Below are 27,663 nucleotides of genomic sequence, written 5' to 3'. Positions count from 1 at the left end.
ATGTGCAGGAAGAGTAAATGGACTAAAGGGAGAGGGTTCATTTTCATAATAATAAAACAAATATTTTATTTAGAACAAAGTTATTAAAATTTTCACTTATAGTCCCCTAAACAAAGAGAAAAGTTTTAAAAGTTAGATAATTAGTAAAATGGACAAATTTCTGTCTGACGAATAGTGTTTGCAAAGAGATCTATCTTTTTAGTCCAGACCTCTATGTCGAATGTGCTTCATAGATAACTTCGGTTTTAAAGCTCATATTTTGATGAAAAGCAGATCTATGCAGACGCGTAATGTTGGGACTCCAAATTCTCTATCACCGTCGTGTTCAGGTCTGGAGATGGATCCACACCATCTTGACGAACAAGCGAGGAGTTAGAGAAGCTGACAACCATCCGAATACAACCTCTGCAGACCCTCTGCAGAAGTGAAAAGGCACTTAAAGGAGAAAATTAAATGTTAAGATTTAAACTTGTCAGGTCGAAAGAAAAGCAACAATGAGGCCAGCACAAGTTCGTAATGCTGTTCTGTTGAAGATAAACGTTAAAAAACTCATTAGTTTTATTAGCTACAATAGCCATACGAAGGCTTTTCCAAAAAAAATAATTCCGATTATTAGTAATTTCTGTTAGCTAGGTTAGATATTAATTAGGTATTTAAAAATGTTCCCCTTTTCAATCTTGTATCCATGCCTGTAAGGAACACCGGACGAGTTGGATCTGAATATCGGAATAAAAAATACGTGAGAAAAATGACGAAGCGTGGCTACTTCGGCTGAAGGATTTGGCCCATGTTCCAGGACGTCCCTTGTAGGACTTGAATGCCTGCACACGGGACAGCGGGTCTCGGCGCGGGACAAACCGTACTCTGTTACTTGTAACACTCCATTGTTTACTAAGGCATTACTAGTCGGACTCTGAGCTGAACTTATTTATTTATTCTGCATCGCTCGATTACTTAGACTGGGATTTATATCAATCGACTTCAAAAACAAGGGACGTCTGTTTGGATAATGAAAAGTATCACAAACGCCTTGGTCATTAAAACTAAAAGGTTATTCTATATTAGAGATATAAATGATTCAAGAAGAGGTCCCTACCGACTGTGGGTCGTATTCCTAACAGTAAGGACACAGTTTACGGCCAATTTATGATCAAGAGAAATCAAAAGTCAAAAGTAGCTGCAACATTCCCCCCCCCCCCACTCCAGCGCGTGGGAACCGATCGCGTTCTATTGGTTTTCACAAATGTTCTTATTATCCAAGAAACTCATGTCGAGGGCCGCACTCTCCTCCGCCGGGGACCGGTCCCCGACTCGTTAGCGTCTCTTTCATTCCCATGTAACGTGTTCTCCCCGAGGCTCGGGCGGGGGCGGGCCGGGGCGGTAGAGTTTCAATAAAACAAAGGCTTTTATAAAATGTTGCTATTTATAATTGAAAAACAGAAATATAATATTACATCACAGTAACAGGTCCATTCCCCTCCCGCGCTCTGTGACGAGACAAACAGACTTCAAAACGGTTTTCAAATATTATTTCCTCTAATTTTGAACTCGAGTCGTTACAACGAGCTCGCGCCCCGACGGTGCCGAGGGAACGTGAAATGTATCGTTTGTTTCGTGTGCTCCTTAAACAAACAACTAAATATTGTGCAACATCGCGTCACGCTCGCGTGTCTAGGTTTCCGCCGCCTTCGTGCGCTACAGGTCCAGGATGTGGAGGTCGACTCCCCAGCCGGTGACCGCCACGTGCGGCGGCGCGGCCTGCAGGAGCCGGGAGTGGGAGTCCGACAGGCGCCGCGGACCGAACATGGCGTGACCCGCCGCAGACACCTGCACCCAGCCCTCCGCCATCGGCCGGCCCTCGAGGACGCACTCCAGGCGCCAGGTGTGCGGGTCGCGCGCATGGTGCAGGGTTACGAAGTAGGTGCGTCGCGCGCCCCACGCCGGTCCCTCCCGCGGCGGCCCGTTCAGTTCGGAGCAGCGCGTGACCCTCACCCCCTCCGCCGGTGCCAACACCAGCACGGCGTGTTGTGTGCCCGACAGGTCCAGCTGCAACGTGCGGCTGCCGGGGTCACCGTCCGCGACCAGCAGGCGCGAAGCCACCCGCAGCCGCGGCAGGGGGGGCTCCGGCGCCGGCATGGAGTATCCTCGCGATACGCGCGACAGCACGGGCAGAAAGTAAGGTGCGCCGCAGTAGGCCCAGCGCGAACACTCCTCGGCCGCCGTGACGCGCGCCGCGGACACGCCCTCGACTGCACGGCCATAGACATTACAATGTTAGAACACAGTCAGAGACAACGCTGCCGAAGAGATAGTTTGCAGGAAGGAAACATGAGTGCTGCGATGATATGCTGCGAACGGTGACTCACTGTATTTGTCCATTGAGTGTGGCGTGTTGACGTCCAACTCCGGCATCCAGAAGAAGTCCTCCAAGGAGACGGGGTCGCCGGCGCCCAGAGGAGTGTACGAGCGACGAGTGTGGAACACCATCAGACGCTGGGGGCGCGTCTCACTGTACGGCGCGCCCAAGGGACTGAGCGAGTACAAGGCGCCCACACAGCTGGCGGCCAGCACCGCGTACAGCTGACGACACGAGTGAGGATCAGTACTGTCGGCGACCGAGAGGGACGGAGGCAGGACGACAACGAATATGTACCAAAACGTTGAGTCTCTTCGCGGCGACCACGAGTGGCAGCATCCAACTGAAGGTGAGCAGGGTCAGGGACGACACCACCACGGACATCATCACCTGCACACACGGAAGACGTGAGTCGGAGAAGGAGAGGAGGCGGGCCGTGCCGGAGAGACACTCACGTCTGCCGGCAAGAAGGCCGTGCCGGCGCGACCCATGATGGGCACGAACATGTTGATGGAGTTGAGCGCCAGATACGCCGTCTGCAGGGCCGGCAGGGTCGAGCCCGCGGCGTGGAGTGCGGCGGCGGTCTGCGGCGGTGGAGACGTGCCCGCTGCCAGACGGAACGGTAGCGACGAGAGCGCGGGGAGAGTCCAGAGAGCCGGCAAGAAGGCGGAGCGCAGGCCGAGCGCTCCCAGCAGCGCCAGCGACGACGCGGTCAGCAGCGCCAGCGCGTCTCTCCAGGCGCGCCACGCCACCCAGCCACGGAGCAACCCCGCCGGCCCGCGACGCGATCCACCGGCCAGACGAGCATCCGCCCACGACCCCGCCAGCGCTGTACCGTCGAAGAGAATTATTTAACCGGACACTAAGACACCAGCAGTCTATCCCGCGAGCTCGGATTCGAATCCGCGAGGAGTACTTACCGGGCAAAGCATACAGCGGCACAAGTAGCGCCGGCTGTGCGTAAAAAGACATCCTCGCGCCGAGCACGTGCAGCACCAGAGCCACCCCCGCCGACGCGGCGACCCCGGCCGCCGTACACAGAACGGCCCGCCACGCCATCAAGAACACCAACTTGAGCCACAAGCGCGCCGGCATGTACACTGCATCACAACAACCGTCAGAACCGTCCTCCTGCCTCGACACGAGGCGGACTAGGTGTACGTACGTTCCCTGGCGGCGTCCCTGGCCGATAGCACTAATGCCAGCACGGTGAGCAGCAACACGGCCACGGCGACGGATGCGGCGAGCGTGGCGCGGGCCGCCACCACCACCACACCCACCACGTCGAAGAACACGGGCTGGCGTTCACGTTCCGTCTCTTGCTCCAGTCGCTCGCTGCTCAGCAACCCTGTGGCACGAGTCGGTGTGAGTCCATGTGCACGTCGCGCGTGTGCTAGCGCTCGTGTCGTGTGTTACCGTGAGCGAGGGCGAGCACGTTGTCTCCAGTGCGCTGGAGGGCGGGAAGCGGCACGCGGTCGGCCGTGTCCAGCCGCGTGTGGTACACGTACCCGTTGCTGCTCCACGCGAGATCCACGCCTTGGGAACACAAAGAAATACGAACAACGGGGAATTTAACAAGACATACGTCAAACATACTGTTTATATAGAATGTTTTAGAAATATTTGCAAATGCTGGACCCCGAACATAACAAACGCTTCCATTCCTCTATTGAACTCAAAACAATGACTCACTTATGATGGCGCGGCGTGCGCTCGGCGCTGTCTATTCGTTATGAGGTCTCTACATCTTTGTAAGGACACGGAGAGGTGTCTCGACTCTTACCGGACATGTTCCCGAAATCTCGGAATATACGGAAGTCGGTGTCTGCGGGGATGAGGCCGCTCTCGAACAGCTCCTGCGCCAGCGAAGAGGCGAAGGGGTGCGGCACCGCCCCCGCGTACACCTCCACTATCCAGGGGTCGTGCGGGCCGGCCTGAAACAGCACCTCACGGCCCCCGGCGCCACACGCCTCGATGTTGATGAAGGCCCGCGCTCCTCGCGCCCAGGCGTGGCTGGTGACGAAGGCGTGGCTCGCTTGCAGGATGTTCTCCTCCGCACCATTCAACAACACCAGCACGCGATGTCTCAGCGGCCTCGGCGCGGCGGCGAGGGCCCGGGCCGTCTCCAGCGCCACTGCACAGCCCGCGCCGTCGTCGCTGGCCCCTGTCCACTCATTACGTTACATAGAGAGCTTACACATCATATGTTTCATTAGTGTTTCGATAAACTCATTTCTTATGTTGCAAACTATCGTCTGAGCTTGGGTGTGTGTGTGTGTGTGTCTACCTTCAGAGTACGGTATATGAAGTCTGAACTTGAGTTACGCTAATCTGTCGTTGTGTTATATTCGTATGACGGGCTATCACCCTACCATCACTTTTATCAGTAGTGTGTTTATACGTGTGCGTGTGGACAAATATAGATAGGAGGTTAATGACAGGAACAGGAAAATGGTGAGTTATTATGAAGGAGAGGTAAAAAAATTCTACTATGTATCATATGCTGGAACATTACGTTCTAATCATAAACTAAATCACAACAGTGCAATAACGCATGATAACATTTTATTTTATCTCTAAGAAAAACAAATATAAAGTAAAATTTTAAAGGACATTATATGTATACAGATACATCCGATAAACAGACGTCGCCTCCCAAAGATAACTAAAGCTCACCGTAACATATGCCGCCGGAGGGTAGACTGATCATTCTGGAGTATTGATAACGGTCCCTTATGATACAAGGGAGTGTGTGAGAGAGCGAGAGAGCGAGGCAGGGAACGACTGCGTGTCGACGGAACCTTAGAGAACATGGCTCATGATAAAGAACATCAGAGTCAGGCCAAATCAAGTATCACATCGCCGGCGGGAGGTAACCAGTCTTACGGTGTTCTGTGGGATACATTCTGTATCCCTTTTACAACCATATGAACGACTAGACCGAAGGATTCCAAAGGATTGGAACAGTTTGTTTGCGGCAGTGTTTCCTTTCAATTACAATTTGCGTGACTTCAATACCTCGGCGAATAGATCGTTACTAAGACAGCGCGTTCACCCCATACAGCTACATTTCCAGCGACCACTTGGTGCACTGCGAGTCAAACATAGTGCAGTCGTTATCAATAAATGACCAGCGTGCGTGTGGCACGTGTCGTGTCTATCTCACCAGGACTGTCAGGCACGGTGTCGAAGTGGCAGTTGATGAGTAGAGCGGCGGGTGCTCGCGCAGACCCCCTCCCCGGGCCGCTCGCCTCCCCCGCGCCTCTGATCCGAATCACGACGCTCTGAACGTCTCGATAGATGTTAGTCATGCCTGCAGACCGGTCGATGAGTTTACTTTATATTCCACTTTATTATGTGTTATGAATCCACCCACGACACTCATTTTCCTCGAGCGCGAGGAACGCTCGCTTGAAATATTATGGACTCGGTTTAAAGAAACTATGAGGAAAATAAATATTTTAATATCTCGAAAGAGAGGATCGCCCGACACTCGACATTATAATATTAACGGGTTTTATATTACCGTCGAGGAAGGTGAGCGAGAAGGCACCGCTGGCGGTGAACACGTCGTAGTCAACGAGGTTGTGTGGGCTGGCGGCGGCGGCCACAGAGCGGGCTGCCGACACCAGCTCCCGGACGGCCAACACCTCGTTCTCATAGCTGCCCGCCACCTGCCGGCAGGTACAGTCTACACGAGCACGAGGGGAGACGACGAGCGACACCCGCATCCCGCGCCCCACATCGTACACATACCCGAGGGCCGATGGACGTCAGGTTAATGAGGTGCTCGTAGGCCCTCTCGGCGCTGAACAGCTGCGCCGGCGCATTCTCGCGGCAAAGGCTCCGGCAGAGACGGTCGACGGCCCCCGCGGCCAACAGAGTCCCGGCGGTGAGGCACGCCGCCATGCACACGACCCAAACGGGCACTACGCCTCTCTCCAGTACGTTCTCCTTCAGTAGCAGCTCCTCCTCGCGGCCGGCGCCCCGCGAGGCTCCTGCGAGGGACCACCGCGTTATCAAGGAAACAACGTAACATGTCGCATAATGCCGTATACCAAAGGAATTGGCGAGTTTTGTTAACGAGTTATTTTAAGTTTGAATATTACTTTTAGTAAATCTTTAATAACTTTTGAGGATTACTTCGTGAGATCTTAAACATGTTCAGCGTGGTGTGTGCGAAGTATTTGAGACGTGTATTAAAAGCGAGGAGTGCAGCTAATGTGTTAATAATAACGAGCGTCATAGAGCTCTTCAATGTCGTGGTAAAAATCATTATTACACCTAATCGAACTCCGCTAATTCCTATTAGACTTCTTATAAAAACACAGTAAAATAACAACAATGAGATTGATTATGTAAAAAAAACTAAATAAGTACTGTAGTCAAATGTTTTAGCAGACAACATTAAATATTTTTTGCAAGTGAAGGAACTTGTACCTATTTAAAAAAATATATAAAAAATAATTTCGAAGGTTAAAAAAGAACATACCGTATCCTTATTCATTTTTGTCTATAATTTGATTGACTTGGTAACTTTTCCTGCATATTTTTATAATTACTTTAAAATTTTAACAAATGTCTTAACTTAAAAATAAAATAATTAAAACTATTAACTGGTGAGCACTAGATTCTATCACTGCAACGGATCACAACCTCAGCCGCATTGCCTACTGCCCGATATCTAAAAATTTCATGAAAACATTTGATAACTGTCAATTTACTAATGACAGAAATTTAGTAGTTGCCTCATAGTAAAAATATGAAGTTTTAAAAAATAAAACTTTACTTTTTTAGGTCTCAAATTATATTACTAGATTTTTTAATTTTTAGCTTGCAAATAAAGCAAAGCCCCAATTTTATTTTTCAAATAAAAAGAAAAGTAAAGAAAAGTCCATTGACAGTAAAATAATAGAAAACAGAGATATTAAATATTGAATCCCATCGTCTACAACTGTTAGGCCTCATTGTGTGTAACAATTTGTCATCTGCCATATATACATACATTTTATATATGATATAGACATTGACAAACGGAATCCACAAGTCCAAACTCAATTCTTGAATTTTGAAAGTTACAACTTAATCATTGAATGACAAATGACGATATAAAACCAAGCTTACGGTGGCAAAAGTTTATATTTTGTAATGATTTATTTAAACGAAAGAGTAGCTATTAAGTTTAAAAGTTTTGTATGTTAATATTAATACAACCCTATGAATCTGTTATGTATAATTAATTTATAATTCGTTGTGAAATGTCGAAGTGGATAGGTACGCCGTGTCAGTAAACTGTGGCGAGCCCCTGGGATGTTATCAGGGTACTATACTGGGAGCCGACGGTAGCACCATCACGTTGACTAAAGCATTTAGAAATGGCTTCCCTTACCCAAAGTCTCAAGTCACACTGAAGTAAGGGGTTTTATATTTTACTAGATGATGACTGCAGTTTGCCAATGTCTAAAAGTAAAGCGACCTTTACTACTAAAAGTATGTGGCGAGCTGATTTATTAATTTTGTTTAATTCTAGTTCGGCTGATATAAAAGACTTGAAAATAATTGAAGAAGCACGTACAGAGCCATCGGAACAGACGCACAGCACTGTAGCTGTCACAAAGAGCGCCAAGAAAGGCCAAAGAGCCACTGTATGTGAAAATTTGGAGGCAAATCCCTCACATCCCAGTAAGTTGATTGTATTCATTACAGTTGATTTTTAAACAAATTTGAGTAAAAGTATTATATGGGAAGATTGGAAAATGTTATTGCTTACTTTCATACTGTATGGAACATGGTGATTTGTCATTCCAATCATAGGTTTATAATAATTTGCTTACACTAACCACTATGTCAGGGTAAAATAGTATATGGAATTAAAAAAAAAGTATTAGTGGTTTGTTTATGTAGCTTTTATTTCATGGAGCTAAAGAATATCATACAATATTTGAAAGGCAATTTGAGGAAAATTTTATATATAGACATATGTAAACATAAAGATTCCCTTGAGGTCCCACAGAAACTTGTGATGTTGCATTGGCTCTGCAAGTTGAAGTGAAGGACGGTACATTAAAGGCTTACATAACATTCCCGGGGTTGTTACTAGACCAACTTTATGGTCTCCTAACTTAGTCAACTTGAGGTTCATTTTGAGAGAGACAGAAGGGAAAATACACAGGCTGGTACTGTGATACAGTCACAACTAATAATGGAACATGTATTGAGTACCACACTTTATTGCATACATCTCACTGTCCACTTGAAATACTTGCCATGATTGTATTTTGTCTGATGAGTGTGTATGGAGTGCATCTCGTCTGGTCTCTTACTCTTATAGCCATAGTTACTCCTTGTTCTTCATAAGTTTCATTATACCTAACTAAGATGTGGCGAGTTGCGGACAAGGAGAGTTTGAAACAAAAAATGTTATTATTAGTTACGACAAAAAATATAATATTACTGACCAACCACCAGCTGGATCACAGACCTGCAACAAGACGTGCAGCAGCAGGACCGCACCCTCGGCGCCGCGGAGCAAGCCGATAGACATCCAGGGGCCGAGGATCAATAGGAATACCCATTCAGGTGAAACTGACCGCTGTTTCCACTTTGAAAAGATGAGGTCTTCGGTGAAGGCGGTCCTTAACAAAATTTAATTGCTCTCTCAGGCAGCTACGGCAATGCGAGCTCAACTCCTAAGACGCGCCCTCAGCCCGGGGGGGAGCGAGCGAGGAGGAGGAATGAGGCCTGCTTCGGACACGATGCGGACCCCGCGCTAGGAGACGACTTCGACTTCGAGGGAAAACTCGCGCTCTTCGACAAACAGGTACGGACCAACCGATCGACTGACTGACTGACGAGAGAGACTGACTGACCAAACGAGTCGCGACAGGCGCTGTGGGAGGAGATGAGGACGACCGCCGCCACCAGGCCGGACGTGGTGCGAGCGGCGGACGAGGCAGCGCGGTACAGACACGACGAGAACGTGCTCGGGAGTGCGCCCCCCGCGGACATCACTGTCCCCGCGGACAGGAGGGGGCCCGTGGTGTACGCCGCGGACGACGGCCGCGGGTGCCGTCGGTCACCCTCGATCTGCGCCGACTTCTGGCTCGGTCTGCGGCGGCTCGGGCTGCTGGAGGGCGCGCAGGTGCTGCTGGCGCGCGCCGCCGCGGACCTGGCGCTGCGGCTGGCGGGCGGCGGGCGGCGCCTCGAGCCTCGCAATGCAACCAGGCGCCGTGGCCGCCGTGCTGGCCGGGTGCACGACGGCGGTGTGTGCGGACTCGTGGCCGCGAGGATTCTGGCGGCGCACGGCGTTGCGGCGCATGCCTTCCTGTCGGGGACGACGCGCGAGCCGCCCGGAGCGGCGTTTCGGCGTGAGCTAGGCGCGCTGGCGGCGGCGGGGGTGGCGCGGGCGGAGCGACCGGACCAGCTGCCGCCGGCAGACGTTGTGCTCCTGGCGCTGTCCTCGCCGGAAGAGCGCGAGTCTCATGAGCACAAGACACGCACGAGGCGGCGCTGGCGTGGGCGAGGGCGGCGCGCTCGGCGTGCGTGGCGCTGGAGCCGCCTGCGGAAGGCTGGCCGGGTGGTTCGTGCCGCGCGTCCGTAGTGGCGGGCCTGCCGGCTGCTCTGTCCCCATCCTTGGGCCGGGTGTATGCGGCCAACGTCGCGGCTCCGGCCCGCCTGTGGCGCGAGTTAAGCGTGTCCTACCGCCCGCCCTTCGGAGCCGCCTCGGTACTGGCGCTGGACTGACGACCCTCTTCATCAGAGAAGCATAATTTTGATAAAATAATAAATATTTTCCTGAGCGTGTGGTCTCCTTACTGTTCCTCTCGTGTTCCGTCTCTCTATCGGTGGCGTGCACCACAGTTGCAAATTACCCATACAACAACTAAATCACATTGTTTAATTCTTACTCAAGTACATAGTTTTAATCACACATTACGCAATACGAATGTTACAGACATTTAATATGTTATTTGATCATGATTTGGTAAATTGTTGAATTGCCATCTATCAACGTAAAAAGAAACATTTTGGATCGGCCGCTGCTAGTGGCTGAAGCCGCTTCCCAACCGCGGGGACCGTAAGCACAATTACTCGGTGCATTCCATACAAATAATCTCAAGGACGATCTACAAATGTCGTGTTGTATGCAGGGTATTTTGCTTGTGCGTGTGCAAAAACTATGCATATGTTAGTATTCGATAGGCAGAGTTCGTTTAAAATGTCATAGAAACAGAGTTGATTGTCAAATGAAAAGGTACTATTTAATGTAGGTATGTTGTTCATTTTTTCGCTACTTTGTTATTGTTGTCATATTTTGTCTGAAGTTTAAGTGAATAAGCTTTATTTAGTAATTGATAAATTAAGTAATTAGTCAATTAATTAATAACGAATTATGGGGAATCATAGCTGTGAGCTCTGTGCTCAATGTTGGCGTTTGATAATAAAATTTTTAAAATTACAAAGGGAAGGTGTGTGCCCAGTTTAGATTTTGCTAAAAAAGGTAATGTTACTCGTTTGTTTTATTAAAAAGTATTATGATAGTTTTAATTAGCTAGCACGTTGTGTACACACATAAGTTATTTGTTTTCCTTGTTTGTTATTTTCAAATAATAATGGTTAGAAGTTTGGATCTCCTTTGGTTATACCGATATTAAAGATGTTCATAAGCTGTTGCGAAGCATGAATTATCACAAAAACTTTTGGAAAAGATAGTATAGAGTTTAGGTCATAGACAGTTTCAGTTAGACATTGAAAGGAAAAACGTGAAGGTGATAGGAATAGGATTATTTTCAACGTTTTATCGATGCTTTCAGTATGCTTTTAGGTTAACAAGAATAGGGATTTTTTCAATCATATATCCTGCTTACCCTAACCCAAATCTCTGTACGCCCCCTGTCCTCTATACTTGCTCCATGTTTCTCGTCTTCGAGCGCGTCTTCCGTCACTCTCAGTACTGGTGTCATGTGTCATTTCATACATTATAATTTAATCTCCAGTTGTAGGGAATATATTTGAGATTGATCTCGGTTGTCGCGCGGTTGTCCGATGTAAGAAAAGTTATTGTAGTATGACTGATATGAGGTCGTCGTCGTCCCACAACACGGAATTGCCGTCCCTCTGATGCGGAAACGTTAATACTTACAAGACGCGACTTTATTACCATGAACAAGTTTCCTAAGTCGAAACTATAATGACCTCACTCGAATAATACACATAAATAATGGTTCGTTGAAGTTCTTTTTTATGATAAAGGGGGGGAGCAGACGGCCTCCCTGATGGAGATAGTACCGTCGCTTATGGACATGCGCAAAATAATTTTGCGGATGTGTTGCCACCCTTATTTGGGGAAGAGAGAGAGGAAAGGTTGGGAAAAATATGGGAAAAAGGAAAAGGCAACCGGCTCTCTCACTCATTGGACGAAACGCAGCCATTGAAGACTGCTTCACGCCGATCTTCTGTGAGAGGGTGGTACTTCCCCGGTTGAGCCAGCTCATGTCGAGCTGCACCAATTTGACCACAGCTAGGACTACCACCAGAAAAGATAGTTAATATCATTAGTAAGTCAGCTTGGGTTGAAATTAAAATGGATTGTAACGATAACACTGACTGAACAATACATTTACATATTGAATGAATTAAGGAAGGTGTAACAAAAGTCTAACCTTTAGTTCAACAATAAAAGCGAAAATAATTTATTCCATTGATTTATTTCCAAAAAAATATACAGTGGGTCTCAAAAAACACAACACGTCGACAACATACACTAACATTATATTAGTAATGGAACCTTGAACCTCACGCACACACACACACACACACACACACACACGTACAATAAGAAACGTAGAGGAAAGGTGGTAAAGTGACCCCTGCTCATACATTGGCGCTCTTCAATATTTCAATGTTTTGCACAACGCCATCTAGTATGTCCTATGCGCTAGGGATGCTCGCGGCATGATACGTGTTTAGTACCTGAAAGATCCACCATAGCCTGTCACGGTCGGTTGTCATTCGAACCAGTTGAAAATCTTTACTTAAAAGGTAAATACAAAATTAGACTTGTAATAATTATTTTTGATACGTATGTTTAAATATTCTCAATAGTTGTAATTTGGCCCCCACACATCGGTTGTATTATGGTCCCGGGGGCCACTTACATGTGATAGTGATTCATAATTTTTATATTTTAATTTTTTGCTTTCAGATGCCCAGATAAAGGTTGCTCTCTCCACCTTCGAGGAAGAAACAAAAAAAAATAATGGGAAACTGAACAAATGAAATCAGCAATTAATGCAGTAAGGCAGAAGGTCAAGGATATAAAAAGGGCTGTAAAAATGTATTCTGGCCCAGGATCTACACTGAAACGGTTAGTAAAGGACCCTCAAGTATCGTTAGAGTTGCTTGTACATAAACCACTAGGACGGAAACCTGTACTTCCAGCTGAGCAGGAAAAGAAGTCAGTGGAGTATATCTTGTTTATGGAGTCCAAGTACTATGGGCTTACTAGAATGGATGTCCGGAAAATGGCTGATCAGTTAGCAGTTAAAAATGGCATTCTTAATACATTTCAGAATGAAGCAGCAGGGCGTGCTTGGTAGGATCACTGTTTAAAGCAACATAATGACACTTTATCTTTGCGCAGAATAATGGAGACAGCATATGCTTTATGCATGGGTGCCCTAAAAAGTCACTATAGTGAGGAAATTCGCAAGATTCTTTTGCACTCTGACAAAATTTTAACCTTACGAAATCTTTTGAGTTGAGCTTTTTGGCAGAGCTTATCTTAAGATTTACAGGAGAAATTGCAGTAAATGGTTTCCGTGCCAGGCATTTATCCATTTAATCCTCAAGTTTTTATAGAAGTCGATTATTTAACGGAAAAATCTAACAATATATCAAACATCTCCTACTCCTGATAATCAAGATGCAGACCCTGTTGCTTTCCACTCTGCCCCAGGAGTGAATGTAGAGGCACAAGCACCGAAGAATAGTTTGGTTCTACCAGAAGACATTCAGCCAATCTTTACGAAAGAAAGGCTACAACAGCAAACGTCATCACCATACAAAAATCAATCAACCGAATCTTTGCGCTTAGCACAGAAATGTGAACGTTGGCGGGGACACGGTGTCAGACGTAATCACGACGGAGAAGGATCCGGTAGGAATGTCGTTCGACGCCAGAGAGAAGCTACATCCAGCAGTGGCTCTGAAAGTGACGAAGACGCACTCAATACCGATTATGGCGAGTCGTTTAGAAGCCTGCTTCCTGGAAACGCGAGCGTGCCGTGTACGTTCTGCAACACGATTTATTGCAATGACAGACCGGAGAGCCATGGGTTCAGTGTCAGAGTTGCGATCTATGGGCTCATGTAGCCTGTGGAGGTTCTGAAGGTGACTATTATATTTGCGATTTTTGCCGTTAATTTTTAATTGTGCAATACATTTACCCCCTGGGGGTCACATAACCATCACTTGACCTCAAGATACCAAATTTGATTAACTTAAGAATAAATAATATTTTGCTATCCTGTGCGCGTTTCATTTATTCCATAGTCAGACATGTATAGACAAATAAATAAGAAGTCCTATAATGTATCTTTGAGGTTGGTCACTCCTATATTTTTTAAATAAAACTTAAAAAACAAAGTGGGCGGACACATTACCACCTTTTCCTCTTATATATATATATATATATATAATGCACACACTGTATTCAGAGCTCTAAGTATAGCTTTAAAAGTAGTCCACATGGCATCCAGCATAGTGGGACGCGTGACGGGTCGGAGTTTACAGAGTTACATTTCTTATTTACAGGGGGAGGAGGAAGAGAGGGGGGGGGTACATTAAACAATATTATAGACAGCGAGACGGAGACGCTCGATACGACGTCATCAATAATAATATAAAAGGTGACGTTAAATACTTAGCTGCAGTCTTTGGTCGGGTGTCGAAGTGGGAACGACGTCTCGGGTCAGTTCATATTTACATCTAGTCTAATAAAGATAACGTTAATATTGCCTAAAAATATTTAAAAGTTTTTATACGAAAATATTAGAAGAGGTCTGTTGTAAGCTCCAGATCGGTAAAAAGACAGGTCGACAAAAATATACAGAAACTATGAGAAATGACGGAGATTATATCATATTGAACCTACAATTTGTTATAGATTAGTCGAGCGAGTCGCTCAGACGAGGAGCAGCCGACGACTATCAAGGAACAATCCGCCGCCTTGGATTACAATTCCACATCGAAACATTCCTGTGAAGGAATCCAAGAACTATTTTATAGAAATAATTAACTAGAAATTTATTTAAAATTTTTAATAAAATATTAGTGTTTTTTTAAAACGTTTTATCAGTAGACACGAGCTCTACTAACACACACGCACACGCACACGCACACACATAAAGACACATACAGACACACAAGCGCACGACACCTATACGTTACACCTTACCTTAATTGTTATATATGATGAACAAGTTTGTTGATTGCGATCTTAACAAAATACACGTCACGAGAAATAAATACGAGGCGCCGGACACGCGGACACGCGGACCGGCGAGGGCCTCAATGACACGCCTGGAAGTAATCGGGACACGAACGGAGATATGTTGTGTTCCGATCGAGACGAGGCCGGGCTCCTGTATCCCCTAACATTACTCGTGTATATTTGTGCGCAGAACCCTTCGATCGCTATCAATAGCAATCGGAGCTATTTCCTAAGTTTCTATTTATAAATAATACCCTTGTAAACGCTTAAAAAACTCTATCCATGTAGCCAGAAGTAGAAAAGTATGAAACATCCAACGAGAGGGAGTGGGAGAGGAGACACGGAGACACCTGGACGACGAGGAGCAGCGGCGGGTGACGACCACACGGCCTTAGAGTTCCTTCTCCTTGGTTAGGGCGGGCCGACGGCGGGGCCTCGCCGTGCGTGTGCTCTTTGCCGTTGTGTAGAGGCGCGGCCGGGGCCCGGGGCGCGGCCGAGCTGCCGGGGTCGGGGACGGGCGGCTCCAGAAGCCGGTCCGCGCCCGGGGGACACGTGCGACGGATGAGCGCGTGCGTGTGGTCGCGGAGTTTCATCAGCTCCTCCTGGATCCGCTCCGTGATGACACGCCGTGTCTCCTCCTCGGACGCGTTCGCGCTGCGGAGCCTGCAAGATACAACGGCGGTTCGTTCGATGACACGTGAATGTATAGAGTACGTACATCAGTGCACGGCGGAGACGCACTTTCGAGCAGCGGGCTGAGTGGCAGCGGCTCCCCGACGGCGAGGTACAGGTGGTTCCGGAAGCGCAAGCGATAGGGCTCGACGTTGGGCAGCACGCGGTCCATGCCCTCGTGCCACACGGGCAACACGAGCGGCGCGCGGCCCGCGGCAGCGCTGTCCATCACCAGTCGGCCCACTCCCCACTTGAACCGGATACGTTGTTTGTCTACGTTGACGCGACCCTCGGGAAAGATGTGCACCCACTCTCCGCCGCACAGACGGTCCACGCAGAAGTCCATCGCCGTCTGAGGACACGACGGACGGAGACATCACCGAAGGAGCTCTAACGGTCGTGCGGCTCGTAACAGAATAGGCCGGTCGACTTACCTGATAGACTCCGGCCCCTCTCACAACGGGGACACACTTGCCGAGCGCGAAGAAGGCGGAGTGTAGCGCGTTTGTGAAGCAGATGTCGTGAGCCGCCAGCGACCAGCGCATGCGGGAGTAACGCGTCAACGTGCCGACGTCCAACACACCTGGAAACATAAACAGAAACACACATACACATATAAATAAACATCCAGCTGTGATAGATCGTTGTACTTATATATAACGTGTAGATTCATTAATGGAAATTTGGAAATAGATAGACGATGTAAACTTCTAGACTCTGATCGAGATGTTAGGAGTGACTTCACTGCCCGCCAACTCCTAGTGTTCGGATATCCGCTAGACCCATTACACTCTCGTGTTATTTACTATCACTGAGTTCTCCTCCCCACTGCTGCCGTTTACTGTTTCGTTTCGTTTCGAGTCACCGTCCCCCAGCTCCTGAGGGTCTGCAGCTTCCAATGTGTGATTGTTCCTCTCACTGTAATCTTCTCTCCCAGTCCCCGTCGCTCCACGGTTTCCAGGTCACCGTCCCTAGTCCAGGAGTCGGTGAATCCGATCCGTTTTAATGGTCATATCAACATATAATGAGATCTAAGATTTTCGCGAGTATTCATTTAAATGAAACTAGTTTATTCGTATTTACTACGCGGATTTTATTATTTAAAAACTACATAATCCCGACGTTTCGGTTACTTTGCAGCAACCGTGATCACACCTCACAATTGTGAAATTCACACCTCGTCTGCCCGTGATCACGGTTGCTGCAAAGTAACCGAAACGTCGGGATTATGTAGTTTTTAAATATAATCCGCGTAGTAAATCCGAATAATACTAGTTTCATTCATATCAACATATATTGTGGTAACCCGAAAATGGCTCGAAGCATCATTCATACCGCCCCATACTAAACTATATCATTGAGTCGTTTATGTGTAACGTAACATGTTGTTCACAACGTGTGTTCGATAACATCGTCAATAACATTTGCCTCCGGAAAGTAAACAGACTGTCGTCATACGACATACGCCGACGTCGTCCGTCACCGCACACGTGTATAGTGTATCTGTCCGTCCGTCTGCTCACGCCTGATACGACTAACATTAACACGGACGCAACGCGTGTTATTTCGTTGTGTGTGTGCGTGTGTGTGTGTGTGTGTGTGTGTGTGTGTGTGTGTGTGTGTGTGTGTGTGTGTGTGTGTGTGTGTGTGTGTGTGTGTGTTCGCGTGTGCTTGTGTCAATGAATACTATTTATATTGATATAAATGTAGAACAAAAACATTCAAGGTGAAGTGTAGTAACACCGACCTCCATATTGGAAGGTCATGTCTAGAACTAACGACAACCAGTTTAGTGTTATCTCTCATTTATTTTTACATGACCTCAAGCACGTTCATATTGAATTGGTCCGCGTTGTCTTCCCGACCCATTTCGTATTTTTAAAGATTTCGTCGAGTGTGTCACACTGACAGATAAGAATGCGCACAGACACACACATACAGATGGACGAACTGCTCCGTCTGTTCTGACACATTCAGACATACGGCGAACGAACATAGAGCGGATCAAAAGATTATGTGACCAAAGGTGGGACGGTGGCCGCGGACGAGGAAGGGACGTGGCGAGGTGACTAACTGCCTTAATGACGGACTGGATGACAGACTCAATGAATTTATACAAGACAACATATGCAAGAGAGTGTTGGAATAAAATGTGAAGGATCTCTGTATGAATGAGGAGCTATCAACCTTCAGACAAATTCAGAGCGCGAGCGTGCGTGTGTGTGTGTGTGGCCGCTCTCACCCCAGAGGCCGGGATCGTCGAAACACGAATGGTGGTTGGAGACAGTGAGAAGGGGCACGTCCCGCGGCCGTCGGACGGCTCGCTGGAGCGCCTCCCGGTTGTACACCGTCGTCTTGTTCAGGAAATCTGAGAACATACAGAGACGAATCAGTCACAGGGCTCCTCTCGCTGACTAAGGAAACCGACACTCAGAATAAACACGTCATACTACAAGGCCTCCCGACATTTTTAAAGTCGTTAAGACAGTCAATGAGTATCCTGAGACTCGATACAAACGTCTATTCGATGTCGTCGTCTGTTAAAGTTTCTGACCTCGAGGTACCTCTTTAGGATCTGAACGGAGCCTGTTGAACACAGAGACTGCATTCATAACTAAATATTCATTAGAGACTGTTTTTGTTTAACCTACAGTAAGACAGTACAGAGGACGTGTTAGCGTCTTCATAAAGCGATACTTTATGATCCTTCATTATCTCGATGAGCGTTTCTGGCGTTCATCACAGACGAAGAGTAGTTTTTTATAAATCACGTATTCCGTTTTCAGACATGACGCAGATATTAGTCTTGAATATGAATTATTCGAGTTCCTTTCTGTTGGTTTGACACCCGTCAGCCAAAGGAACCAATTGATTAACTGTTGTTTCGTGATCTCTAAGTCGACGACATTTGGTTATACGTCTGCTGAGTTGTCTAGAGGTAGACACAGAGACACAGGGGACTCTCAGACTGCTCCATACAGAGATGATGGTGTCACACGACTTGTAGTACACAAACACTACGCACCTTTCTTTGGGTAAACTGCATTAAACATGAGTACATACATTAAATATGAGTACAGTAACATGGTTCTAACAATAAAATTTATTTGTAATGTGCATGCAAACGAGTACTGCTTCACATCTAGTTTGTACATAAGTTTATACTTTCATGAAGACTTTTCAAAGAGGAGGTCGTTTTTTAAATGAAGAGATCAATCTCATTGTGTTTGTCGGACCAGTGTTCAAGGAGTCCCCTCACATCTCTTCACATTCACCATGTTATATGTCATATAAAATATTTATTTCTTCTGCTAAATTGAAGTTTGATGTTTATTAAGTTGTTAATAAAGCTGAAATATTTTATTACTTAAAATTATAAAATGAAATATTTTTAACAAAATAATCTTAAGATCCCCAGGAAATATGAATCAGGAAAACAGCCTGTGTTTTCAGTTGAATCTACTACTGGAGTGATTCCCCTTCATGTAATGTGTTAACTACTGATGTGTCTGTATCTCACACATGGTGTGTGTTTTGTCTCGGCCCATACACAGTAATCATAATATTTTTCTTTAAACAAAAGTGATGTTCGTCTCAATGTTGTTATTAAAATTGTGATGTGTTTTAATTCAATCAGATAAATGCAAAGAAATTATTAAATGTATCGGACACACGAGCTCGGCACACCATCAGATATATATGTCACATATCTTAATATCTTTTGCACTTTGAAGTCACATAACATATTCTTAGACCAAAGATTATAATATACTAACTTGTTCAAGAATGTATTGAAGGCAGTTTAGAAACTTACAACATTATGGTATAAAATAAATTAAAATGACTTTTTGTGTAGAACTACTTAATGGACCGGTTGTATGTAAATATATGTAGGGTACAAATTACACATCATGTTTGAATCAAAGGTCATGATTAACAATAAGTTGAATGTCATTATGTGTGTCCAGAACACAATGCATTGACTCACTTGCATACTTTATGTGTGCTTCAAACGACTGTCACTTGATAAGTATTTGTGAAATAAAAACAGATCAGATACAGATCAGGCTTACACAAAGAACTCGTACTTAATAAAAGTTCTGATAAGAATAACAAGATAAGGACCTATAAGATGTACTAAAAAACGTAAAAATCATTTTTTTAGTTTCATATATACTTAAAAACTCGTAAGCTAGTTTTTAAGAGATTCTTAATTAAAATAATTAGACTGTACAAGATATGAGGTGAGTTTGAATATAACACTGACAGACTGTTTTATCAAGTGTGAGTTTACAATCGATATGCATTGTAAGCAGCTAGAACAGAACTCGCTGATGCAAAGTAACCCGTTCATTCCTTTGCTTTTTTTGCTTCGTAAAATTTCTAATAATGTATGTGTTCAATACGAGTGCACGTTTTATTGAGGAAGTGCACGGGGACCATGAACCCACCTACGATGATCTTGCTGAACAGACCGACCACAGCCACGGTTATGGAGCTGGCGCAGTTCCACAGGACGCCGGGGTTCCGCAGCCGCGGGATGATCCACCCGATATCGTACGCCATATTAGGTCGGACGCTTATTTTATAAACACTACAATAACATGATTTTATCTGATTACTTTTACTATAAAATATAATAACGTCTGATCTACGCCCATTCAGTTCCAACCACACTGATCAGAGCTGATCGTAACAATGACACTGACGTCTCGCTGAGCCATTGACAGCTGATAACTCGTGACAAAACTAGAGTTAAGACAGCTGTGATAATGTTAACGTTCCTATTATAAGCAGTTTGTATTTCTGAACGTAATAAAACAATTGAAAATTATAACTGTGAGGCAGAATTTCAATCTTTTACTTGTTAGAAAAAGCTTTTTTATACTTATACCATACAAAAAGAGGTTTATTTAAAGTATCAAGTGTTATGTTTTAAGAGTAATTGAGAATATTATTATAAAAATAATAAACATTTTTTCTTAAACAAAATATATGCAAATAAGTAAAATGGAAGAATTTGTTTATCTTTATAACCTGAAAGATATTTTCTTTTGCTCAAATTTCTGTTTATCTATGACTGTTTTGTCTCAAAATATTGATAACTTTTTACTTCACAAATATTGAAGCACTGAAAGTATTGAAAGTACTTAAGGAACACTTAATAATATAATATAAAATATTAATTTAGAAATCAGTCGGAGACCACACCTGTAAGCTAATATATACCAGATATAAGAATTTTTTGAGGTGGTAGAGCCTAGCTGTGGTCAAGTTACTGCAGCTCTGTAAGTACCACTGTAAGTACACAGTAAGTACCACTGTCTCACTAATATCAGCGTGAAGTAGTCTATAATGGCTGCGTTTCGTGCGATGAGTGAGAGAGCCGGTTGCCCTTTCCCTTTTTCCACCCTTTCCTGCTCTTTCCCTTTTCCCTCCCTTTCCCAGCTTTTCCTCCCACTCTTCCTCGATCAAGGGTGGCAACACATCAGTAAAAAGATGTTGCAGATGTCCATGGGTGACAGTACTACCTCCATCAGGTAGGCCGTCTGCTCGGTTGCCCCCCTTTAGCATAAAAATATAAGCTATTTACGAAAGCAATTTTGTGGGTACAATTTTCTTTACATTTGTGAATGAGAAAATATATTGAAATTTGAAGTGTTTTATATAACCAATAGATCAAGGAGAGAATAAGTTTAGACAGTTAATATAGAGAAATTTATTTACCAATATAATTTACTACTTAATTAATACTTTATACTTTATAGGAACAATATGTCTTACAAGACGAATCGTTGCGTGTCTATCAATTTTTCTAATAATCAGTGTCCACGTTCTCCTCTGTTAAAGTTACCATCGATAGGACCTGCGCAGTCACTGTACCTGATACAGAAGAGTTCGCCGCTAACTTCTAGCGAGTGTTGTTGCTACTAATCAGGTCAAATTCATATTCCACCGTAGCTCTGAGGGCCGGGACCCCAGGACCTCTCTGGTCTCTGGGAATCAGTTTGTGAAGAACTCGATGTCTGAGTGGATGTATCTTCCGAAACTCACTTTCCGGTAAAAGTCCTTCCTTGGAGTCGTTCTCAGGTTTCCGTAATTCGTAAATTATGTTTGAGTCTCTTAGTGTGGCACAGTCTACGGCGCTAGCAGCCATTGCCATCACTGCCACTAATGCGAGGAAGATGAGCATCTTTTGGAGTTCGATGATACACTGGTTTATCCACTGATTACACGTCACATTTATGAGGGCTCTGATACAGTCGGCCACACAAGTCACTACAATGATGTCGTCATTAAAATAAAGAATCAAAACAAAGTCGTGGAAGGGTTTCCTTCGTTTGAACGTCTTATGAAAATTGGTTTGATAAAAACTATTAATGATATTATGACTTTTTAAACCGTTCGTATCAATCGGCTCCAGTTATATTCTTTAACAGAATGCGTCACTTTGTTTTTGCCGAGTAATTTACAGATATACATATATTTAGTCAAATGTTATCGGACAGACACTGAGATAAACAATAAAAGGAATCAGTATACTGTGGAAAATACGGTTGCAGAAAAACATTAAACATTCGGGGGATTCCAACGTAGGAATACTATGGGAAATGTTTATTAAAGGCAATAGATAACGTGTAGTTACTTTTTTTATTGTTTATACATTTTCGGTAGATTTTAAAAAGGCGAAAGGTCAAGTGGATGTAATTAAATCTCTTCAATATCTTTTAACGGAATAACAACAAAAAAATTAAAATGTTTCCTATATAGTTATTTGTGAGGGCACTAAATAATATTAAAAACGATAATATAATACTAATACGAGCCGCAGTGTACCAACCTCATGGAATTAGTTCAATGGGAAAGTCCACGCAGTTCGGCTGACGGTCACATAGCGGCGGCGTCCGCAGTATACACGTTTTGTATGAGTGTCGACAAATCCGAATGCTTAGCACAAGTTTTCATAGTCTCTCACCCGACAACCTACGTTAATCGACATTAGAGATTAGCGATTGAAGAATGTTTAACGCAACGTACATAGTGTGAGGAAGCTAACTCGGAGTAAGTATAGAGACTTCGTGTGCTCTTGAAAATCGTAATGACTGATAACGAACACTGACTACAGACAGCAAGACGACGATCGCTTCGCCGTAAGAATTATCTGAACTATTCAAATGTATGGGAATGGGTAGTATGTGAGTTTGTGTCGAATTATTTTAAAAGACTCAGTTTCCCAAGCAGTGTTTTATGTGAAAGTTAAGCAATATATCGGTACTAATAATCACAGATAAAATAATACTGTATCAGGGTTATCAGGAAAAATATGACATGACAGCGGCGTCAGGTCAGGATAGACGAGTGATGGCTGGACTCGGGTACAATAAAAGTTGACAGAAGAATTTATTTACAATTTTTGGTACCTATTTGAGACAGTGTCTTAACTTAATAAAGTTTAGTAAATGGAAAAAAATATTACGTATACATAAGAGACGAGATAACAAAATATAAATATGAATTCGTTCCCTGTAAATAATAGTGACTACGTGTTGGACTGATCTCTTTCAATTATATTATATTGATCACACTAAATGTACACCGGCGATGGAACTGAAGGTTTACGATAAATATATTTGTTGGGAGCGGTCTGTTCGTTTTTAAAATATACATAAAATAAAGCAATATACAATAGGAGCTTTATATGTTTGTTTGCAGTTTCGGTTTCTGCTGAACAAGTATTCATTGAATTCATATTATGTTGAATATTTTTTTTAAATTTTCTATAATTTCAGGACATTATTAATTTTATTTTGGAAAATTTAGGTTTATTGTATCCTGTTAAGTTACTACAGGTAAGAACATAACATGACATGGTTATAGTCTGCAGGAGTATTGGGACATTGAAAATATTTATTACAATTATGCAGAACTTCACAGTTCATTCTATATTGGATTACTTAGAGTAATAATATTTTTATCAGCTGTTTTGTAATATTAATGAACATTAAGTGAAAAATCGATAATAAAGAAATCGATCAGGTACAAATACAGATTATTATTTTATATTGAAAATATATAAAACTTATATGTATTGAAAAATTATATGAATCGGTTATTACCTCGAGTTAATACGGACTCCGTGGCGCAACGGTAGCGCGTCTGACTCCAGATCAGAAGGTTGCGTGTTCAAATCACGTCGGGGTCAAAATTTTATCAAGTTCGTTTTATTTTGTTATTTTTTTTTAAATATTCATTGGTTTACTTCTGGTTCAAAAATAGATGTTTATGAAATTAATAACTGATTGAAATAAAACTTTTTAGAAGAGCAAAAATTCTGGAGATGCCGGGGATCGAACCCGGGGCCTTTCACATGCAAAGCGAACGCTCTACCACTGAGCTACATCCCCCACAAGTACTATGTTCAAACAAAACACTTTACATCAAGAAATACTTTTTAAATTAATATCGAGTTGTTCATTGACTTAATATCGCAGTACAAACCAAAACCAATATAATGTGTTCAAAGATTAGAATATAACGAGTAACAAACAACATTCCACTACAATAGAAATATTTTGAATGTTGTTGCTATAGACGTTTGTAAAGTAGTCCGTGAACTATCTAGTAGTGATTATATTGCTAAGACGTCACATTATAACGTATAGTTACGGACACGTAAGTGCCACGTTTGTAAGTAAGCCAAACAGAAACTGAAAACGGAATGAATGGTTGTGCTCATAATATTGTTAAATATAAATAGTTCGGTCTATAATTTAATGTTTTTCGTATACCCATTGTTAAGGTTCCCGCTGACGCCCTTCACTGTAACGACTGACAGACTCCGAGGATTAACTGACTCTTAGATGATGAAGGCAGCACTTTCTTTGATACAGAAATGGCGGTTTATTATTGCACAGGCGTTACAGGTGTAAATAAGGAGTGGTCATTTGTTAGTCAAATTATTATTTAAATTTTTGTTTTTATGGCCATATATGTCAGTATCGTCTCTTAAATTTTCCCTATTTATTGCCGTATAAAGAACAAAGGTTCTCGGATCTGTTGGTAATTAGAAAAACCCAAGCGGAGGAAAATCATTTGATAAACAAGTTCCAGGTAAGACGAGAGCTTAGGCACTTACCATTCGTTCCATACTAGTTGTCGAGTACATCGTACACAACTTGACTTTAATGTATTTAATTGATCATGCACCTGACTGGAAGCGCATCAAACAAAAGACAATCTTTAATTATATTATTATGGCAAAAATTTCCAGCGCGAGGTCTCTTATACCATTGAAGGATACAAGTATGACTCGTTACGGTGAATGGCTCGTTGGGAAATTATAACAAGATCATTATAAACGTAATCAAACGGCTTTTGTGTTCTTATTGTATTTGGAAATAATATTTTGGTACTTCAGCATGGGATTGGAAGAAGTTGAATTAACCGAAGACTATTTATATGTACATGACAAGCTCCGGGAGGGGGAAAGAAATCAACACATCGACTCTCATAATATATTAGGAGTCATATTACAATATCTGAATAGTCTCTACATATATCTGTGCTCCGTGTCTGGTGTCATACTGTGGACTGAGTCAGTTGGCCTCCGACTCCATAACGAATTCGGCCATGAGCAGTTCCATGGTAGGCGCGATGCCGTGCTTCTTGCACGAGCTCTTGAAGCATTCCGCCACCCGGAGGATCCTCCAGCAGTGATCCTCCTCGGAGTCGTGTTGTTGTTCACACTCGTGGATCAGAGTCACCATCTGCTGCGACAGAACCTCACCTGGAGAAGACACATCCTTTTATTAACTGGGTGTCTCGGAACCATTTTAATGTTTTGAAAAATGTAATTTGTATTATTATTACGATTATAACAAAATAATATGCAATTATTTGAATCCTCGTTCTTCAATAATTAACGTCTGAACCTTCATAACAACTGAGTGCATATTACAAGTTGGCATCGTCACACAAAATACGAAGCGTTTCAAGTCTGTCATTCATTAACCTACGTTAAAACTGTGCGTGTGTAAATGAATGAATGAAAGACTTATATTAATTATTCGATGTCACTATTTAGGGCTACATTCGATTATAATTGACAGCACGTACCCCTAAAAGGTTCGGTCAGTTTCGGAACAGATGTCTCATTGCGTCAATAGTCAATATCTGTGGAACAACAGGTTACCGTTAGGGAAGGACTTGATGAAGTTGTCCATGTTGCGGTGATGCATCCTGTGGGAGTCGGTGAGCAGGTCGAAATGTGAACTCATACATTTGATGGCGCAGCCGACGGCGCGGTCGTCGAACTTGAAGTCGTCTCTCCAGAAGTGGAAGAACTCTTCCATCTTCTCTTCCGTCAGCTGACTCTGTTGGATGGACGATTGGTGAGAAACATTTAATGATTAAACATATTAAGGGACGTTAAATAATTGTTGAAAATGTTTACTTCTTCTCGACAAAGTTTAAGCGCCTCTCCGAATCCAAGAGTGACGTCCTTCATGACATCAACGTTCGCTTTCAGCTGGACCGCCAGCTGTACTAGCAGTAGCAGCAGTAGTCGCCGACCACTACGAGATGTCATGTTAAAATGATCTCGAGCACGACGCTATGGAGTCCTATATAGTAATCTATGTAATTGATGGGTTTCTTTGACATTATAATGGATGTCAAACAGTGGGCGGGAAGGTTGTTAGGAGATAAATACTAACGAATTATTAGTGGATCATCGAATAGTATAGTATTGTGGCAAATGACACAGGACCCTTGAAACGAGCAACAGTTAAATACACACAGGTGGACCGGTCCATTTAACGACTGTTCAGCTGAGTGTGACATTGTATTTTAAATTAAATTGATTAGAGTTAGATGTATTAATTGTTAAGAAAAGAAAATATAAAATATTTGTAAATTTTTTGGTAAAATATAAAACTCATTACAAATCAGAATCAGTCAATTTGAATAATTGCAACGTCTCCACCAGAGAATAGCAATGAATTGTCGACTTGTTTGTTCCGTCCTTCTGTTCGTTTGTCTTTATGTTCATTGGCTGCGTGTCTCAAAATAGCTTAGACACCAACGTAACCCTTCATATTTAATGCTTCACGGAACACGAGCGTAATAACAGACGAGTCAGAACACTTCCTCAACACCTCGCATTTCATTATAATCTATTAGTTTATAATGTCTTATTATAAAATAGCCTCCAGCCCAAAAAAACATTTGTTCCATGTTTGTATTTGTTTTGTTTAATATTATAAACACAGCTTTCTGTAGTTTCAATTAAATTAAAAACAAAATTAATTCAAATAGGATTTAAGTATATTTAGGAATTCCAACTAACTCGGTGGAGGAATGTTCTGCCTTGGAAAAAGAAAAACAAACGAAAGAAGAGAAAATACAGAAGAAAACATATCAATTGCAAGAACTTATGTTACAGAATATATTATTCCAAAGTATTAAAGAGAGAAGTAAAGAAGCTGAAAATAAAGGTACAAAACCTCCACCATCCTCAACGATACTCGTGTCCTGCAAGTAATAGTGGTAACGCAAGACGGAGAAAGAGTATATTAAGTTTAATTTAATTAAGAGATTTTAAATTCATTGCACCATCAATACTTTAAAAAGAAAGGGGCTTCTTTATGGATTAGACTAGAGCGAGTGTAAGAGGAGGAAATCGAACAAGTCAAAAGTATGGTACCAATATCATAAGGAAGCTATGTAGAACAAATTGGTGGAATAGGGAAACAAGTAGACTCACGTTGAAATTCTTGATGATGAAGATATAGAATTTTTTTTAATATATGAGAAAGGTCGCAAACGAGCAGACGGACTACTTGATGGGCAGTAGTTACTATCGGCCATAGACATCCGCAACATCTCCTATGTTGCGAATGCGTTGCCACTTGCCAACTTTGATTGTTGAGGAAGGAGGAAAGGGCAGGATTAAGTTAATGGCAGGAAAGGGTGGGAACAGGACAAGGGCAACCGGCTCTCTCACTCATGGGCCGAAACTTAGCCATTTAAGATTATCATACGCCAAAATTCTGTGAGAGAGTGATACTTCCCTGGTTGAGCCAGCTCGTACTCGAGCATTAGTAACTTGAGCACAGCTAGGCTCTACCACCTAGCAAATGAT

General features: G+C 43.6%; 4 protein-coding genes, 1 long non-coding RNA gene and 2 other non-coding genes across 11 annotated transcripts; 3 read left to right on the top strand and 4 right to left on the bottom strand.

The window, feature by feature from the left end:
• Positions 1 to 1,404: 1,404 nt before the first annotated feature.
• Positions 1,405 to 7,063, bottom strand: LOC116771758 (endoplasmic reticulum metallopeptidase 1-like). 5 transcript variants are annotated; one of them, XM_032663715.2, is made up of 13 exons: positions 6,974 to 7,063; positions 6,849 to 6,898; positions 6,113 to 6,354; positions 5,883 to 6,030; positions 5,523 to 5,669; positions 4,140 to 4,520; positions 3,773 to 3,892; positions 3,522 to 3,704; positions 3,277 to 3,456; positions 2,812 to 3,185; positions 2,654 to 2,746; positions 2,367 to 2,580; positions 1,405 to 2,249 (listed from the first exon to the last, which is right to left on the bottom strand). In XM_032663715.2, exons 3-13 carry the CDS (start codon positions 6,263 to 6,265, stop codon positions 1,696 to 1,698), a joined length of 2,547 nt encoding a protein of 848 aa, XP_032519606.2. In that variant the 5' UTR covers positions 6,266 to 6,354; positions 6,849 to 6,898; positions 6,974 to 7,063; the 3' UTR covers positions 1,405 to 1,695. The 5 variants fall into 5 exon arrangements, with proteins under 5 accessions (XP_032519606.2, XP_032519605.2, XP_061384105.1 ...); XM_032663714.2 differs by having other exon boundaries at positions 6,849 to 7,063; XM_061528121.1 differs by lacking the exon at positions 5,523 to 5,669 and having other exon boundaries at positions 6,849 to 7,058.
• Positions 7,064 to 7,613: 550 nt separating this feature from the next.
• LOC116772223 (enhancer of mRNA-decapping protein 3) lies at positions 7,614 to 10,155 on the top strand (the record flags this gene model as incomplete). Its single annotated transcript, XM_061528250.1, has 6 exons — positions 7,614 to 7,768; positions 7,887 to 8,038; positions 8,825 to 8,935; positions 9,019 to 9,176; positions 9,243 to 9,723; positions 9,849 to 10,155. Coding segments are annotated over 6 exons (1,308 nt in total), but the record flags the coding sequence as incomplete, so codon positions are not given.
• A 4,003-nt stretch (positions 10,156 to 14,158) lies between these two features.
• LOC116772225 (uncharacterized) lies at positions 14,159 to 14,703 on the top strand. Its single transcript, XR_004353643.2, has 2 exons — positions 14,159 to 14,326; positions 14,523 to 14,703. It is a non-coding gene; the product is annotated as an uncharacterized LOC116772225 (long non-coding RNA).
• LOC116772224 (tafazzin) lies at positions 14,662 to 20,347 on the bottom strand. Its single transcript, XM_061528124.1, has 5 exons — positions 19,973 to 20,347; positions 17,764 to 17,889; positions 15,956 to 16,104; positions 15,587 to 15,873; positions 14,662 to 15,512 (listed from the first exon to the last, which is right to left on the bottom strand). Exons 1-5 carry the CDS (start codon positions 20,085 to 20,087, stop codon positions 15,116 to 15,118), a joined length of 1,074 nt encoding a protein of 357 aa, XP_061384108.1. The 5' UTR covers positions 20,088 to 20,347; the 3' UTR covers positions 14,662 to 15,115.
• Positions 20,348 to 23,652: 3,305 nt separating this feature from the next.
• Positions 23,653 to 23,724, top strand: Trnaw-cca (transfer RNA tryptophan (anticodon CCA)). The gene has a single exon. It is a non-coding gene; the product is annotated as a tRNA-Trp (tRNA).
• Positions 23,725 to 23,854: 130 nt separating this feature from the next.
• Positions 23,855 to 23,926, bottom strand: Trnaa-ugc (transfer RNA alanine (anticodon UGC)). Its single transcript has one exon. It is a non-coding gene; the product is annotated as a tRNA-Ala (tRNA).
• A 1,096-nt stretch (positions 23,927 to 25,022) lies between these two features.
• Positions 25,023 to 26,136, bottom strand: LOC116772203 (general odorant-binding protein 1-like). Its single transcript, XM_032664311.2, has 3 exons — positions 25,975 to 26,136; positions 25,714 to 25,894; positions 25,023 to 25,308 (listed from the first exon to the last, which is right to left on the bottom strand). The coding sequence occupies exons 1-3, from the start codon at positions 26,107 to 26,109 to the stop codon at positions 25,118 to 25,120; spliced, it is 507 nt and encodes a 168-aa protein (XP_032520202.1). The 5' UTR covers positions 26,110 to 26,136; the 3' UTR covers positions 25,023 to 25,117.
• Positions 26,137 to 27,663: the final 1,527 nt, after the last annotated feature.

This window comes from Danaus plexippus, assembly GCF_018135715.1.
Source record: "Danaus plexippus chromosome 16 unlocalized genomic scaffold, MEX_DaPlex mxdp_23, whole genome shotgun sequence".
Classification (NCBI taxonomy): domain Eukaryota; kingdom Metazoa; phylum Arthropoda; class Insecta; order Lepidoptera; family Nymphalidae; genus Danaus; species Danaus plexippus.
The sequence above is the reverse complement of the archived record's forward strand: the minus strand, read 5'-3'. Positions and strand labels throughout refer to the sequence as shown.